This window comes from Uranotaenia lowii, chromosome 2 (assembly GCF_029784155.1).
Source record: "Uranotaenia lowii strain MFRU-FL chromosome 2, ASM2978415v1, whole genome shotgun sequence".
NCBI lineage: Eukaryota > Metazoa > Arthropoda > Insecta > Diptera > Culicidae > Uranotaenia > Uranotaenia lowii.
In genome coordinates this window covers 352,112,876-352,128,086 of record NC_073692.1, presented here as the reverse complement: position 1 = coordinate 352,128,086, position 15,211 = coordinate 352,112,876, and the positions used below count along the sequence as shown (strand labels likewise).

Below are 15,211 nucleotides of genomic sequence, written 5' to 3'. Positions count from 1 at the left end.
CTCTAGCAAGCCGATATGCAAATCACTCTCGGTGATAAAAATGTAAACAACCTTTCGCCTTTCCCCCTTTTATCCCTCACGAACGCAGCGAAACCGATGCGCACAATGGAGATGCATTGCCCTAGTTTTTTATCCATTCAAAAAAGCCATAAAGTGCGGTCGTTTGTTGCAGCGGAATTGACAACGACGTTCAGAGTCCGAGAGATATGAGTAACAACAGCAACACACAGAAACAAACGTAAACAAACACACATGCATGCAACCGAAGCGAATCCGACATTCCACCGGCGGAAGAACACTGAGGGGAGAGAGAGGGCGCAGCAGTCCGGAGATGCACTTTTGCTATGCAGCGGGATGCAACTCTGTGGTCTATTTTGATTATTTGCAGTTTCCCCCCTCTGCCGGTTTGGTTGTTGTTGATTCGTTTACGCGGAACCGACATTTACCATTGAGATGCCGCCGCAATGGAAAAAAAAATCCAGAAGGGGAAACGGAGATGGTTGCATTTATGCTTTTGAAACATTTTTGCATTTCCCGGATGGGCTGAGTGAGAGGTTAATGATTCAGAACTTTTTTTTTTACCATGCATTTCCTGCGCCTACCTTGGTCAAGCAGCTTGGAATTTGGAAGGGAGGGAGTGGCTTGCATGCGCGTAAAGTGCGTGCACCTGATGCGTTTGCTTTCGATTGCATTCCAGGCGGCCATGTTTTTCTATGAACAATCGATTACAAACATTACTATGAGAAAACTGATTTTGACAACTAATTTTGCTTATCAATAACTGTCATTGTGAGTTCTGAATGTGAATTCGTGGCCATATAGTCTGGGGTACTGGGCCACAACAAGTGTTTTAAAAAAAAAAACTAGAAAAAGAAGAAGAATCGTGGGTCTGAATCTGAATTCTAAATATAAATTGTGTTGAACTTTGGGTTTTCTATTTTGACATCCTTCAACAGCAGCAGACTTCTGCTGCCACGAGCAGAATTGTTTGTTTTTTTTCCTCTTGCTATGTACAATTCGCAATCGAGAACAATAGAATGCTGATAACATGTGATGATGATACACTGAAAATCGAAAATACCCAAACTTGAGAACTGCCACCCGCCAAACCTAAGTTCAAGATTGACAACTTAAGTTTGTGGAAAAATCACAGCTTGCCAATACGCCAAACTTGTCCTTCAAGCGGAGAACTGGATTTTTGGGGTTTTTTGGTTGTAAGCGCATCTGACTCTGTTACCTCCATCGTGGCAGATTTAGGTTTGGGGGGTACTGTTTTTTTTTTTGGGGATAACTTTTATTTCCGCTTCATTCGCAGAAAGTCTCGCATATACGATGATGTAGCTGCCTTTCTCAACAACTCTCTGGTGGTCGAGCGGTTAGCATCCTGAGATGGTAATCGCAAAGCCATTGCAGGTATGGGTGTTATTCCGCCATCATTACATTTACATAGTATTCCGTCTCACGACATAACTTGACGAACATAATTCCTAAAATTTACTTGGTCCATGGCAACCGTTCTCCAATTTCTCGGAAACCCCCACGTCCGCCAGATCACGCTCCACTTGCTCTAACCACCTCGCTTGTTGCGCCCCCGCTCGTCTTGTTCCTACCGGACTAGTCTGCATATTTAGGGACCGGGCAGGTAACTTCTCAGAAGCTTAAAAAAACGAGGAATTACATAAAAAAGCTGACCGAAAAAAGAAAAACAAACGTGATTCACGTTGAAATAATTTTTATCAAACGAGGTTGAAAACCAAAATTTTGTTAACTACCCATTGCAAAAAAAAACTGGGAAAATTACTAATTAGATTACCCATTATGTTTTGAGCTGCTTAAGAAAAAAGTTAGAGAATTTTCGGAAGCTTTTTCGGTCAAAGTGGAAGAATGGAAACGTGTCATTTGGGATAAGTAACCAGTTTTTGGGAATGAGTGGGTTTCGAAATAATACTAAAACTCAGAAACCTAAGAAAAAAAAAATTCGGCCTATTTATCAAGTCCGTCGAGATGAGAGCTGAAAAAAAGAATAAAAATGAAATGTTAAGCTTTACTTTCAAGCGAATTGAGAGTACAGCTTGGAAAGCGAGTTGAGAGGGCACACTGAAAAAATCCATAAAAATTTCAAACGAGTTGAGAAGACAGCTTGAAATTGTAAGGCGAGTAGAGAGGACAGCCTGAACGAATCAATAGATATTTCAAGCGAGTTGAGTTGACAGCTTGAAATTGGAAGGCGAGTTGAGAGGATAGACTGAAAAAAAAACGATAAAAATTTCACCAAGTTGAGAGGATAGCTAGAAATTAGAAGGCGAGTAGAGAGGACAGTCTGAAGAAATCGATAAAAATTTCAAGCGAGTTGAGAGGACAGCTTGAAATTTGAAAGACATGTTTAGAGGACAGCCTGAACAAACAAATATAAATTTCAAGCGAGTTGAAAGGACAGCTTGGAATTGAATGGCGAGTTGAGAGGACAGCCTGATGAAATCGATAGAAATATCAAGAGAATTGAGAGGGCAGCATGGAATTTGAAAGACGTGTTGAGAGGACAGCCTCAAAGTATTCGAGCGAGTTACAAGGATAGCTAAAAATTAAAAGCGAGTTGAGAGGCTAAAAATTGGAAGGCGAGTAGAGGGGACAGCCTGAACAAATCAATAAAAATTTAAAGCGAGTTGAGTGGACAAATTGAAATAAAAAGGCGCTTTGAGAGGACAGCCTGAACAAATCAATAGATATTTTAGAGGACAGTTTTAAATTGAAAGGCGAGTTGAGAATGCAGTCTGAACAAAGAAATAAAAATTTCAAGCGAGTTGAAAGGACAGCTTGGAATTGAAAGGCGAGTTGAGAGGACAGCCTGAAAAAATCGATAGAAATTTCAAGCGAATTGAGAGGACAGCTTGGAATTTGAAAGGCATGTTTAGAGGACAGCCTTACAGTATTGTTAGAAATTTCGAGCGAGTTACAAGGATAGCTGAAAACTAAAAGGCGAGTTGAGAGGGCAGCCTGAACCTATTGATAAAAGATATTTCAAGCATGTTGAGAGGATTTAAGCTTGAAATATGAATAAGTAAGAAATATCCTAAAACTATCGTATTACACTAACAGCATTAAAAAGTCTTCCATTATAGCACCGAAAGTTATCAAGTTTTTCGTTGATTTTTTTTAACCTCTCATAAATATTTTCAAATGTGAATAAATATTTTCAAATAAACTCTCGACAAATTCCTTGGATTTTCAGATTTTAATTGAGTTTGGGGAAAAAAACCATGTCAAAAATATGAAGTGTTGTTTTTTTTTATATTTTCTATCATATTTATGCCCGAACTTACCGTAAAATGTCTGATTGAAATTATTCTTGTTTTCATTGTTAATCCAAAAGTTTCCAACAAACCTCTGAATGTTTATGACTTCCGGACAGCTCCATCTTGTTTTTTTCTTTCTTTCTTTTCATCGTGCCTCTGATGATCAATCGAACCTGTGTTAGGAGGGAATGAACATTTTTGCGCTAATTATTGCCTTTTACCTTATATAGCACCTACTGCTCATTGCTTTTTTCTGTTCGCACTGTTCGGACCAGTTAATCCACCAAGAATTCACTTATCGAATTTTATTGGGGCAGTAGCCAGCAGCGAAAGGGGTTTAGGCTTACTGAGGCCTAACCCGAACGCGTCAAAAGGTTCGGCTCAATAAGTGCCTCGCTCTGGTCGGCAGAGAAATCGAGGTCATCGTTGGGGCCAGCCAGAGAGAAAGAGTAATGGAGAGGGAGATTGATGGTGCGGAAAAGAGAGAAAACAACCTCAAAGTAGTAGTGTGTGATACGATCGGGAGTTATGAATGAAAGCCCACTGATTGCTCAAACCCGAGCTTTGCTTTTCTTTTTTGCTCGTTCGCCAATTGCATTGGGAATTGAACCCGGCCCCGGCCGATGTGTGGTGTGGAACATTGACAAGGTGGGTGGTTCGGGGCATGTTTAGTGACGGATAACAACCCATAAAATGAACGGGAATCGTTCCGACTTTGCTGCGGTTGGCACGTTACGTTGTTTGGAATTTCGGAGAAGTCGATGTAAGAGTTCCGAGGCTCCGATTACCGAGGTTCAGTTGACAGAAGTCTATGAGACAAAATTAAGATTAAAAATAGTTCTCCCTTGAGTTTCTAGCTACTTAATTCTACAAAACGTTGTCAAATGAGTCATAGCAACAAAGTAGAAATCTTTCAAAGGATCTTTACTTATTTAATCGAAACACCTTCCATGGCCGATCTTCTGTGGCACCCAAAAGCAGGCTTATTGACTAAAATAAATCAACCGGCCTCTTTCTTCGATCTCAAATCCCATAAATTACACCTTGATGGCTGCACTCAAAGATTAGTTCATGGGTTGAGGAACGCGACTCGATTTAGAGGATGAATCTGCGCACATTTACCGTTTTCTCGCGAAAACTCGCAAAAATCATCGAAAGAGCGAAAACGACCACAACGACATCACGGAAGGGGAGGGACAACAGTGAAAACGGAACACTCTCAGCAACTTGACTCCCCTTTTACGCGCTCCCCACCAAAGCGTTTCACCACACTTGACGTTCCCCATCGTCATCGCCATAATCATCGTCGAATCGGCGGGGACATTGGTAGTTGTGGCGCTTCCTGACCTGTTCGATGATTCGTCGCCGCTTTTGCTCAAGTGGGCATAGTGTCGGGAAATCCGATACGCGCTGTTCAGCTCATCGATGGCCTGCGGGAGCTCGCAGTTTGAGCTACACGAGCTCCACCACACTGCCTGAATGTGGCAGGTTTTGGTTGTATTTTGCATCCACAAGCGAAACGTACCACCGATTACCAAGCGTCTGACATTAGCGGCAGACACATCGGGTTAGGGGGCGGTTTTTGAGGAATTGAATATTTCAAAAACAACTACCTTATTCGAAGTTTTTTGGACACAATCACCGGGAAAATTGCGAATTCAATAGATTACTTTTCCTACTAGTTATTTTTTACCGAAATTTTTAAAATAAAATAGAGGATACTTTTACAGTTTGTTCGGTAAGTTATCGATTGTTTGGTTAAAAATGCGGTTTTTTGGCAGAAGTTACCAAACAACTGGTAATAAAAAAGACGAATTGATATTTTTTTAAAGTATTTCAAGTGAATATTGCGATATTTCGGTAACAACTACCGAGCACAAGTTATATTTGTTATATTTGCAGATCGGGCAATTAAACTTTTTTGTCATTTACAAAATTGCAAATTTGCATAATTACAGTTGCTATTTGCTGAAAATGCGAGAAATTCTATGTTTTCTGTCTAAGTGTCTACTGTGTACAGGGTGACAAAAAAGTCCTGTCACACTTTTTTTTGGGGATCACCTGTAACCTATACGTTGCATCTCTCTGGTGCCATCTATATGTCAAATGAAAGTGCTAACATTGCTGTCCACAGTGGCAGAGTTTCATTTCTGTGCAGTTTGTGTACATTAAGTTGTGAGTGGCAGAGTTGAGAGCAGCTGTTATCGCTGAATATGTGAGAGGGTAAAAACCCGGACACATATTCAACATATTCAAACACCTAAAACCGCTCAGAATCAACCGGAAAGTCCATAAATCGATACCTAGAGACTAGAGGCACCGAGGAGACACGATCTGGACGACCAAGGTCTGTGAGAACTCCAAGGTTGAAAAATATTATACGAGACCGGACGTGCGCGCCGCTTGCGACGACTTTCCAAGACGTCTGAAGCTGGTTCGATCAGAGAAAGGTGGTGTTATTCCGAGATATCGTCTGTGAAGTATCTTGATGAGTTACTGAATAAAGCTATGAAAGTCCAATTCTGATTTTCATCTTATTCTTTGAAATATTGAGATTTTTCTGTGTGACCGGACTTTTTTGTCACCCTGTAAGCGAAACGATTACAACAAACTATCATACTATTTGACAATGTTACATGTAAAATTCAAAACAGACGAAGAATCAGAAACTCTTAGTTTATATTCATCGCATAATTTATTCATTTTTCTAGTATTCTCGGTTGTTTTATCAAATATATGTAGGTTGTATTTATCAATTTGCCAAATAAACTGTAAAACCTGCAACCCCTTAGGGATGAATAACACGATAGTGTTAAAATCCCAGAAAAAAGAACCAACAAAGAACCAACATTTGCATCGCAATTTTGGTCTTTCTGATTTTCGAGCCACTCAACTTTACCGAACAAAACATAACATTTTCCAAATTACTAGTAATTTTAAACAGAAACCTCTAATGTTTACTGAACTACCATTTTTTTTTTAAACGAACAACGAATTGAAACAACAGAAATACTTAACTTATCAAAGAATGTTACTTACCGAATGCGATTTTACCTTGGATGCCAGAAGGATACAGAACATCTTCTTTGTCGAGCAGCCCAGCTTCAAACGGATTTTCGGAAGATCCTTCCGGAGATTGATTCGCATCATACCTGTAAACGTAAGAAACAAGCTTTAGTTTCTACTTCCTCAATGTTGTCACCAAATGACTGGAAAAGTGGTTTGACCAATTTTCTTCCATTTAAACCGGTATTTTTAACCGAAATTTGACAAAACTGACCTCGAAAATTGAGATTGGATATCAGTAGGTAAGTTCTTGGATAATAATTTTGATTTAACATCTACCAAATCACTTTATGAATACTTCATCAAAGAACAAAATTATCAACCCGAGATTGAAAAAAGATAATAGCTCCTTGGAATATTGTATGGGAAAATTTAAATGATAAAGTTATATCTCCCAAAGACCGTGAAATGATTTTTAACGTTTGTAAATGATCTGATCCCGAATAAATATAAATTAAAACAATATAATATCGGTAATTTAACTAGCATTTCCTGTGATAAATGTCATGTTATGGATACGAACGAACATAGAAATAAACTTTGTCCCAAATCGAAACTAGTCTGGAATTGGTGTACTTCAATAATTAGAAGTCGTTACAAAATAAGTTGTCATGATTTGTATGTTTTCAAAAAAGAAATAAGAGAAATGAGATGGAAAAAAAGTAGATGGTTCAGTAAAGAGTTCGGTAATGAGTTGAATATTTATTGATAAACCTTAATGAGTCGTGTTGCGAGAGCTGGAAGAGTAAAATAGAGCAGGTTAAAACGAAGAATTGTTAACCCGAACATTTAGTTTTAAATAAATAAAAAAAAGGGAATGCATGATGTCAAGATGGTTGCATTCGTAGCGGGGGCATTTTCTGCTGACTTATAGTTTCAAGAAAATATTGCGATTTTCTTAAATAAATAATTTGCTTGCACATTTTTAAACCCGTAAAAAATAATATTTTTTAAAAATAACCTTGTTTTGTACTTTCTCTAATTTCTTGTTTATGCACTTCAGCTGACGACTTTGCGAAGTATGCTTATCAAAATTTCAAAAGCGTTGTTAAGCTGCTTCCACACTAGCACATCTATTAGACTGAGTCGGTTTGGGGTCATTTTTGAATTTTTCAAACCCTGGAATCTTAAAAGCGTCGTTTTGATTCCAAACTCATCCATATTTTTTTGCAGAATTTTTAAGTAACGATGAATTAATTTGAACCACCAGGTTTGATAGGAAAATTGATTATTTTGTTCCAATTACCGATTTTTGGCAAACATACCGATTTCATACCGATTTTTGAGAATTTGACTCAGAATATAAAACTAGCTTTTTTAGTCTGAGCAAGACTTCCGAAGATATTGGATTTGCTGTTAGCTTAGCAAGCCCATTTGTAAATTGCCCTTGTAAATTGCCCAGCTCTATGGTATCAAACTATTTTTAGAAATGTGTGACGGTCACGAAACTTAATTTTTGCGCTTGGCCGATTTCAGAGCCTCTGATTTAAAAACTTTTTATGACTTTATATGATGAGTTAAAGTTGTTTTAACCAATCAAATAACGAATATATGGAAAAAGAAACATTTTTCTTCTATTGGAAGTTTTATGTTTGAAGAGGAACCCACGAAAAAAAATCCTTAGAAAATGAGAAACATTAAAAAAAGTGAATAACTATTCCATAAAATAATCCACAACACAAGGGAATTTTTGTTGCCTATGTGTCAAAAACTTTTTTTAGAATTTTGGCGTCCTCCATTTTTCAGATTCTGACGAATACCTCTTATTTTGATTGAGATGATTGATCAATCCTGAATAAAATCGATCTTTGATAATCTATAAACAAAAAAAAACATAACAATTAAAAACTGATTTTCAATCATTTTATAATTTTTCATTCGATCAAGGATTCAAACCTAGTTTCAGATATACAACGCTTTAAAAAAAACTTTACAGTTAAAAAAAATAAACAGATAAGACCTAAATCAAAGTTCAATTCGTATTTTGCAGAATTGGGAAAAATATACAAAAAGAACACTTTATAACTTATTTTTTTCAGAAGTCAAATTCAGTCGCGATCTTCGGGAAAGTTGATCATTGAATAAAAAACCTTTATTTTCAAAATCTTAGAGCACAAATAAATTACATAAGTTTCAACTGTTTTAAAAAGTTTTCTCGAAAACAAGAAGATAGGAAAACATAATTACATATTTGGAACCAGCGCCCCCAAAATAATCAAATGAGCTGTTAAATTCTTTGCTCTTCGGAAAAATGTGAATTTCGTTGCCTTGTGTAATAACATTGGCACACAGTAGGCCAGGAACCACACTCTTGTCACTGATCACACTGACATGACACTTCAACCATTTTCTGTCTAATTTTTTATGTCAGATTTTGTAGGTTCGCAATACCGACAGCAGGTGGCGAACCAGAAAAATTTGACAAAAAATTCCCTGTAGGAAAATGTACCTGTTTAGCCCGATTTTATCGTGGAATTTGCTTGTTTTAATTTTAAAGTTGGGTGGTATTTCCTAACTGGGATAACATTTCTTCATATCGATCGATGCGCACTCTGGAATCGATATTGCGTACTGTTGGAAAAATTATCCATAAAACGAAATCGAGTTTCTAGTCAGTATGGTCAGTGCTTTTGTGGTTAAAATTAACTGCATGCCAGAGGGTTGGTTTTAGCTCATCGGTGTTTTCGACAAAGTTACTCGACTATATTCGCGCTATCTATTGATTTATTTTGGTTAGTTCCCTTTTTCTCCGCAAGATCCAACTTTTACAGAGGCATGTTACAGGCATGGTTTGTTCTACAAAGATGTTAATTATATCATTTACATCAACTTTGTAAAACATTATTGAGAAAGCTCTATGTTGTTTGCTTTCCTTGTAAATTTTTTCTCTGTCATGAACCGAAAAAATAGGCGAAACTTGTGGTTATAATCTAAATGCATGTATAAAATGTCGGTGGGTTCTCGTGGGTTCCTTGCTAAATGGTTAATTTTCAATACAATGTATGTATGTATGTATGTATGAGAACCCACCAGTCACTGATAGGTCTTTCGACCCGCGTCGGTACGGGAAGTCTCGATCGCACATTCAAATATTGTTTATGCTTAACTCATCAACAATATTTGCAACACAACCAAGGGGTCCGTTACCACTGGTTTGGGATAGGTTTGACTCATCTCACTCCCTTCCAACTGTTCGAAACAAATAAAGAAACCTGAAAAGGTACCTAAGTAACCTTCTCATGATTCTAAATTTGCCGAGATACTCCGGCTGGCTTGAACCCACAATCCATTGTATATCAGTCTTTTAATCGTTTGATGACCTATTCGACCCCCCACAATTCCCCTTTAATAGAGTTAAGCTATTTTGAATTTGTAATCAATAAAAAAGATCGATCATATATACAAGAAAAGAAAAGATAATGGAACGAACTCACCAATTTGTAGATATTCAGTTGAATTCGCGATGGACATCGTGCTACGAAAGCGGTGCATATTTAGTGATTTAGCGGGCCTGCATCATCCGGCTTTTTTAGGATGTAGAATGATGGCACTTTGCAACGCGAAGGAATCATAAAAAATGATTCCTGATTTCTTTAGCCGGGTACGATAAAATAAATTTCATTTTCTTGTAAATTCCACATCCACTATTTTTCAAACTTCTTTAGAAAAACCGAAAAACAACGCAAGAAACAAAATGACAGAAAAACGCGTCCGCACTCCACCAAGGCCTACTCAGAAATCAAATGGTTAATTTTCAATACAAACTCACAAATTAAAAGACCGTTTTCGGAATGAACATGCGCATTTCTCGTACGAAAGTCGCATTTACATTGTTTGTTATTGCCATTGCGATGCCTAATTGAGCAATTTAGCATATTCGGTCGCCTTGATTATACAAATACAAAAACGGCTATTGAAAATTAAACAACTTTAATAAAACATTTGGCAAGGAACCCACGAAAACCTATCGACATTTTTTACATGCATTAAGATAATAATCACAACTGTTACTCCTCGAAAAATGAGGTGCGACTAAGCAAGTTATTGCAATTTGATAAGTGTATAATTTTTAATCTATTTTTTGCTGTCATGACAGAAAAAATCAACAAAAAATATGTTTTTCACCAGAATATCTCATTTAAGACTATTTCAATCGAGTACTGTGGAACTTGAAGGTATTGTATAGCTGGAAACGAAAATAAGTCAAAAAACCTATTTTTTCATGTTTTGTTTAAACAATTATTTTTACAAGGAAAGCACACAACATAGAGCTTAACAATGTTCTACAAGTTTGATGTAAAAGATATAATTAACAACTTTATAGAACAAACCATGCCTGTAACATGCCTCTGTAAAAGATGGATCTTTCGGAGAAAAAAAGAACTAATCAAAATCCATCAACAGATAGTGCAAACATAGTCGAGTTACTTTGTCGAAGACACCGATGAGCTAGCACCAACCCTCTAGCCTGCAGTCAATTTGGACCACAAGAGTGTGGTTCCTGGCCAACCGTGGTAGGAAGCAAATCTATTCATGGTCAATGAGCTTTTTCAGGATTTTTAACAAACAAAAAAAAGTATTTCATGAGGTATCATGAATGAAAATACTTTAGGTTAAAACTTCTAGGACTGATGTGGATGTCGATAACATGAAGGTAAAATGGTTTGAACGAGAATATTAACAATATCATTATTATCAGATAGCTTCGGTAGTCTTTTGTAAACTTTCAGCATAGAATCTTTTGAATACTGGAAATTTACAAAAACTTCTAAACCAAAAATGCAAGAAATTTCAACGATTTTGGAAATTTTGAAAACCGGTATCAAGATTTTCTAAGAAACAACAATTGTGAATAAAATTCAGGAGTTATGCTTGTTGAAACAGTTCCAAGAACTCTTTAAAAAAATGAGGAAACAATACAGAAAACAGGCATATGAGCAGGATTTAATAACAGAAGGAATTCGCTAAACAGGTTTAAGAACCACTTAAAAAACCTATTTTTAATCGCTTTGAAATATCATTTTCTTACCGATTTTTTTGGATTTCCGATAAACCGATAAACCGATAAAAGATTTTTTGGCTTTGAAAATATGTACCGATAGAAAAAATGTGGCATCACTGGTGGTTGATGGAGAAACAACAGAGAGATCAATAGAACACATGCGAGATAGGGTAACGGACTTATTTTGGACCAGAGGACCAATTTTGGACCACCTTGTCTAGGTTTCTTATAAAACAAATAATTATGAAATTTTTTAGCAAATATTGTTGAAGCCCGGGCACTTAATGTAATGCACCATTTTTTCATTATTTTTTGCTTTATAAAAGAGCTAGACAAGGTGGTCCAAAATAGGTCTCCTGGTCCAAAATAAGTCTGTTACCCTATATGTACATAGGTACATAGAGTATCGGTAGAAGATCCAACGATTCACCGTGGTGTTATTGGCAAACGCGCCGTTGTAGTGAAGTGGAAATAGCGGGTTGAAGTCCTGCCGGCGAGCCGTTGTATCTTTTTCGAGAAATTTTATGATATTTACGGCTTATATCACTTTCGGAAATAAGACCAACTTTCTTAAATGAAATGCCAACAATCCTCAAAAAGAAGCTTTAAAGTTGTTACACTTTGTGTGATAAACAGGCCCTCCCATAAATTCACCCGAAACCGACTCCACTGGCCAAAAATGGGGAAAAAGTGACGACACTTGCATTTCACCACACCTAACCGAACCGAAAGCTCCCCCGAGGGAAGGGGGGGTTGAAATGTCGCTTTATAATATGTGCTGAATACGCGAGAATTTGCGAATTTCTAGAGTATTTTCGTGTGTGGTACTCACTCCACAGAGAAATGTTTGATGCTCTTGTGTGTATGCGCCCGCTCGGCAGAATTGCACATGCATGCAGATGACTGTAGTAACTGTGACCGTTCGTAGCTCTGAGCCTGAGACTGGGACCGATTCGGACGAGCAAGAACAGGCAAACAGGCCACACAATCGGGCAACGGTTCAGCAGTAAGTCGGAAAATTCGCTGCCGAGCGAATCGTTTCACGGGATCGCTGACGGGAGAGATTGTTTTTTTTTTCGTTGGTATCATTTTTCTAGTATTCTTGAGCGTAGATTGGACATCGCTGGTGATTTCTGGTGCTTGTTTTGTCGTTTGATGAAATTCGGCACCGAGCGCGAGCAGAGTAGGAAGTCGTTAACGTGTGACCATCGATATTGGACTGCGTTTTGAATTGTGTTCTATGGTTATGTTTTGAGATTGGGTTGGGCACTGATGATGGTCCCCTCGCCTATCGATGCGTATCAGTACATCAGTTGATCCAGATTGATTAGTTAGTGCTGCTCAACGAAAAATGAAAACGGCGCCATCAGTCCAAGTGCCAAAGAATGATTAGAACATCGAGAGGATGATTTCGTGGAAGTGCAACGAAGTTATGATTCATTATTGCTACAAACATTTAGCTACCAACTAGGGTTCCAGGAACTAATTTATCCAATGAATCAGTCATCGATTCTAAACTGCAACTATTTGCCCAGCGATTATCTGCTGTTATCGTCTACTGCAGCCGGATGCTTACCGGAACTTATGACCATGATGGATAGATCCGATTTTTTACCAAACCTAGGGTAAGTTAATGAAGCAAATCCGATGGCAACACTTCTAGTGCGCCGTTTTCGAAAAATAAAACCATCAACAGTGCCACCAGCCGATGAATGGCGACGGCGCTAATACTTATCCTCACTCCTCCTCGATCACGTTCCCCGACGTTCGTCCGTCGACGGCCAATCGACCACACTGCGTCAGGCGCCCTCTCTTTTGGGGCACGAGGACTGCGGCGTTACAGTTGGTTCGTGAATGGGATTATCTGGGTCGCACGGAAGAGAAACGAGCCGAGTACCTTTCCTTGTCCATAATATACACCAGGCGCAGTGTATGTATACAAAAACAAGCCCGGTCGCGTTGTTTACAAAGTATGGTTGCTTCCATCAATACCAAACAGCGGAGCTAGAGCCAGCAGCAGCGCCTGCGTCGTCGTCGTCATCGTCATTCGTTGTCGATTTTTTTTCTCTGTTACTATTAGTTTGTTGGCTCCATCCAGTGGGCCACCGGATGACACCGGTCCACGCAACTTAACCTTGTGGCTTAAATTACTTGAAAACATTTTTTTCCCGAGTTTAGGCTACGACCTGTCGAGAGAAATCGAACACTCGTCCATAAACTTTTCAAGGAAAAATCGTATAGGTTCAAGTGATCCCCATAAGATTTTCTTCTTAATCTTTTTAGTAAAAAAACGATTTACGTTTTCCAAACAAGACTGCAGAACATGTTTTACCCACATTAAGATTTTTACATTTGTTGTCCATTTGCTTCGATGTTTTCCAACTTGTAGCGTCGATTTCCTACAGGGATCACTTTAATCAACTACCATTTGATGCACACTCTGGTGCTGGAAAGGTCTTCTACTTGAAATCTTGGTAAAAGCACATCCTGGCCAAATACAATGTTATACAAACCGTATGGAGCACATCCCTCAGATTTCCCCTCAAATTTCCCCTCAGATTTCCCCTTTTTGACAGATTTAAGCTGTTTTCTTCAGATTTGAGCTTTCATCTCCTATGCTCTCAAGGCACAAAAAAGCTTAAATCTGAGGAAAAAAGCTTAAAAACGAGATTCACCAACACTTAGTTAAAAGATGTTGGTCACACGATACATAGACAAATCCTGTATCGTTGCCGGGACCTGGGTGAAAACTGCAAATCGAATGTTTCGTCTTGATTTTTCTGTGCTCTGCTTACAACTATCGGTGTGCCCCATGGATCTCAACTAGCACCGCTTCTTTTCATAGCGGAGAACTTTTTTCAGTTTTAAAAATGGACGAGATTCCCAATGCTTTGAACGGCATGTGCCTATGCCTCGTTGAATTTGAAAGGTTTTTGTCCTGGAAGTTGTCGACTAAAAGCAAACAAAAGCTTTACATAGATTGGATGATGAGACATATCTTCAGCCAGAAGATATGTCGGTGTTTAACAAGAAGCTCCTAACTAAGCAAATGATGTGAATTTCGCTAAAATGCGCTCAAAAGGAAGACACTGAGCAATGACGCTGCCGCTAGTAAAGTTACAACCAAAACAGTACGCCGACCGGTGTAATACTTGATGGGGACGTTTAGAAATTTAATTACGAGCTGTTGTTATCAGCGTAAATAAAGTTCTCTCCTTCACTATGATTTAGCCGTTCGTTGTTACCCATACCATCATCATTACATGTGAGTTACTGACGGACAGTCCTCAAAAAGAGGTAAGGCCAGCACGAATAAATGATCCCCTTGGTTGTGCCACTGTCCAGTAATTTCTTCCGGAAGTCGCCGTGTCAGTGACTTTGAGCTCGTCATCAATTACCGCATAACCACGGATTCTGATCTTCTCTAAATTCTTCAATTCTTCATAGCACAGCTCGATTTTAACAAAATTGTTGAGTTTGGTTATCCGTTAAAATTTCATCAATTTTAATACTTAAGGCCCATTTACACATCTCGTGAAAATGAACGTGAACAAATCTACAATAACTCAACTATTGCCCAACAAGATTAAAAAAGCTTATTTTGTAAAGTGTTTAATTTCTTCATACTGCAAACAAAGTAAAGAAATTGGGAAGTGTATTTACCTTTAACAAAAAACTTATTGCCGTACAGTAGATTGAGTCGATTTGGGGTCATTTTTTAATTTCTCAAACACTGGCGTCTAAAAAGCTTCGTTTTAGTTCAAAACTTATGCATGATTTTTTGCAGAATTTTCAAGTAACGTTTACATGAGTAAATTTGAACTTTTCTGTTTGTATGGGAAAATTGAAT

General features: G+C 38.1%; 1 protein-coding gene and 1 long non-coding RNA gene across 3 annotated transcripts in view; one reads left to right on the top strand and one right to left on the bottom strand.

Annotated features, from left to right (window-relative positions):
* Positions 1–6,347: 6,347 nt before the first annotated feature.
* Positions 6,348–15,211, bottom strand: part of LOC129748862 (uncharacterized) — a 69,847-nt gene continuing 60,983 nt past the window's right edge. The window contains exon 3 of the long non-coding RNA XR_008737852.1: positions 6,348–6,445. This is a non-coding gene — a long non-coding RNA (uncharacterized LOC129748862). The remainder of the gene's footprint in view (positions 6,446–15,211) is intronic.
* The window catches only part of LOC129748858 (insulin-like growth factor 2 mRNA-binding protein 1), a 50,969-nt gene continuing 48,112 nt past the window's right edge, over positions 12,355–15,211 (top strand). The window contains exon 1 of one of the 2 annotated variants that reach the window (XM_055743625.1): positions 12,355–12,986. In XM_055743625.1, coding sequence (XP_055599600.1) covers positions 12,856–12,986 — 131 coding nt within the window. In that variant the 5' untranslated portion in view covers positions 12,355–12,855. The remainder of the gene's footprint in view (positions 12,987–15,211) is intronic. The other variant, XM_055743626.1, reaches the window with a different exon arrangement.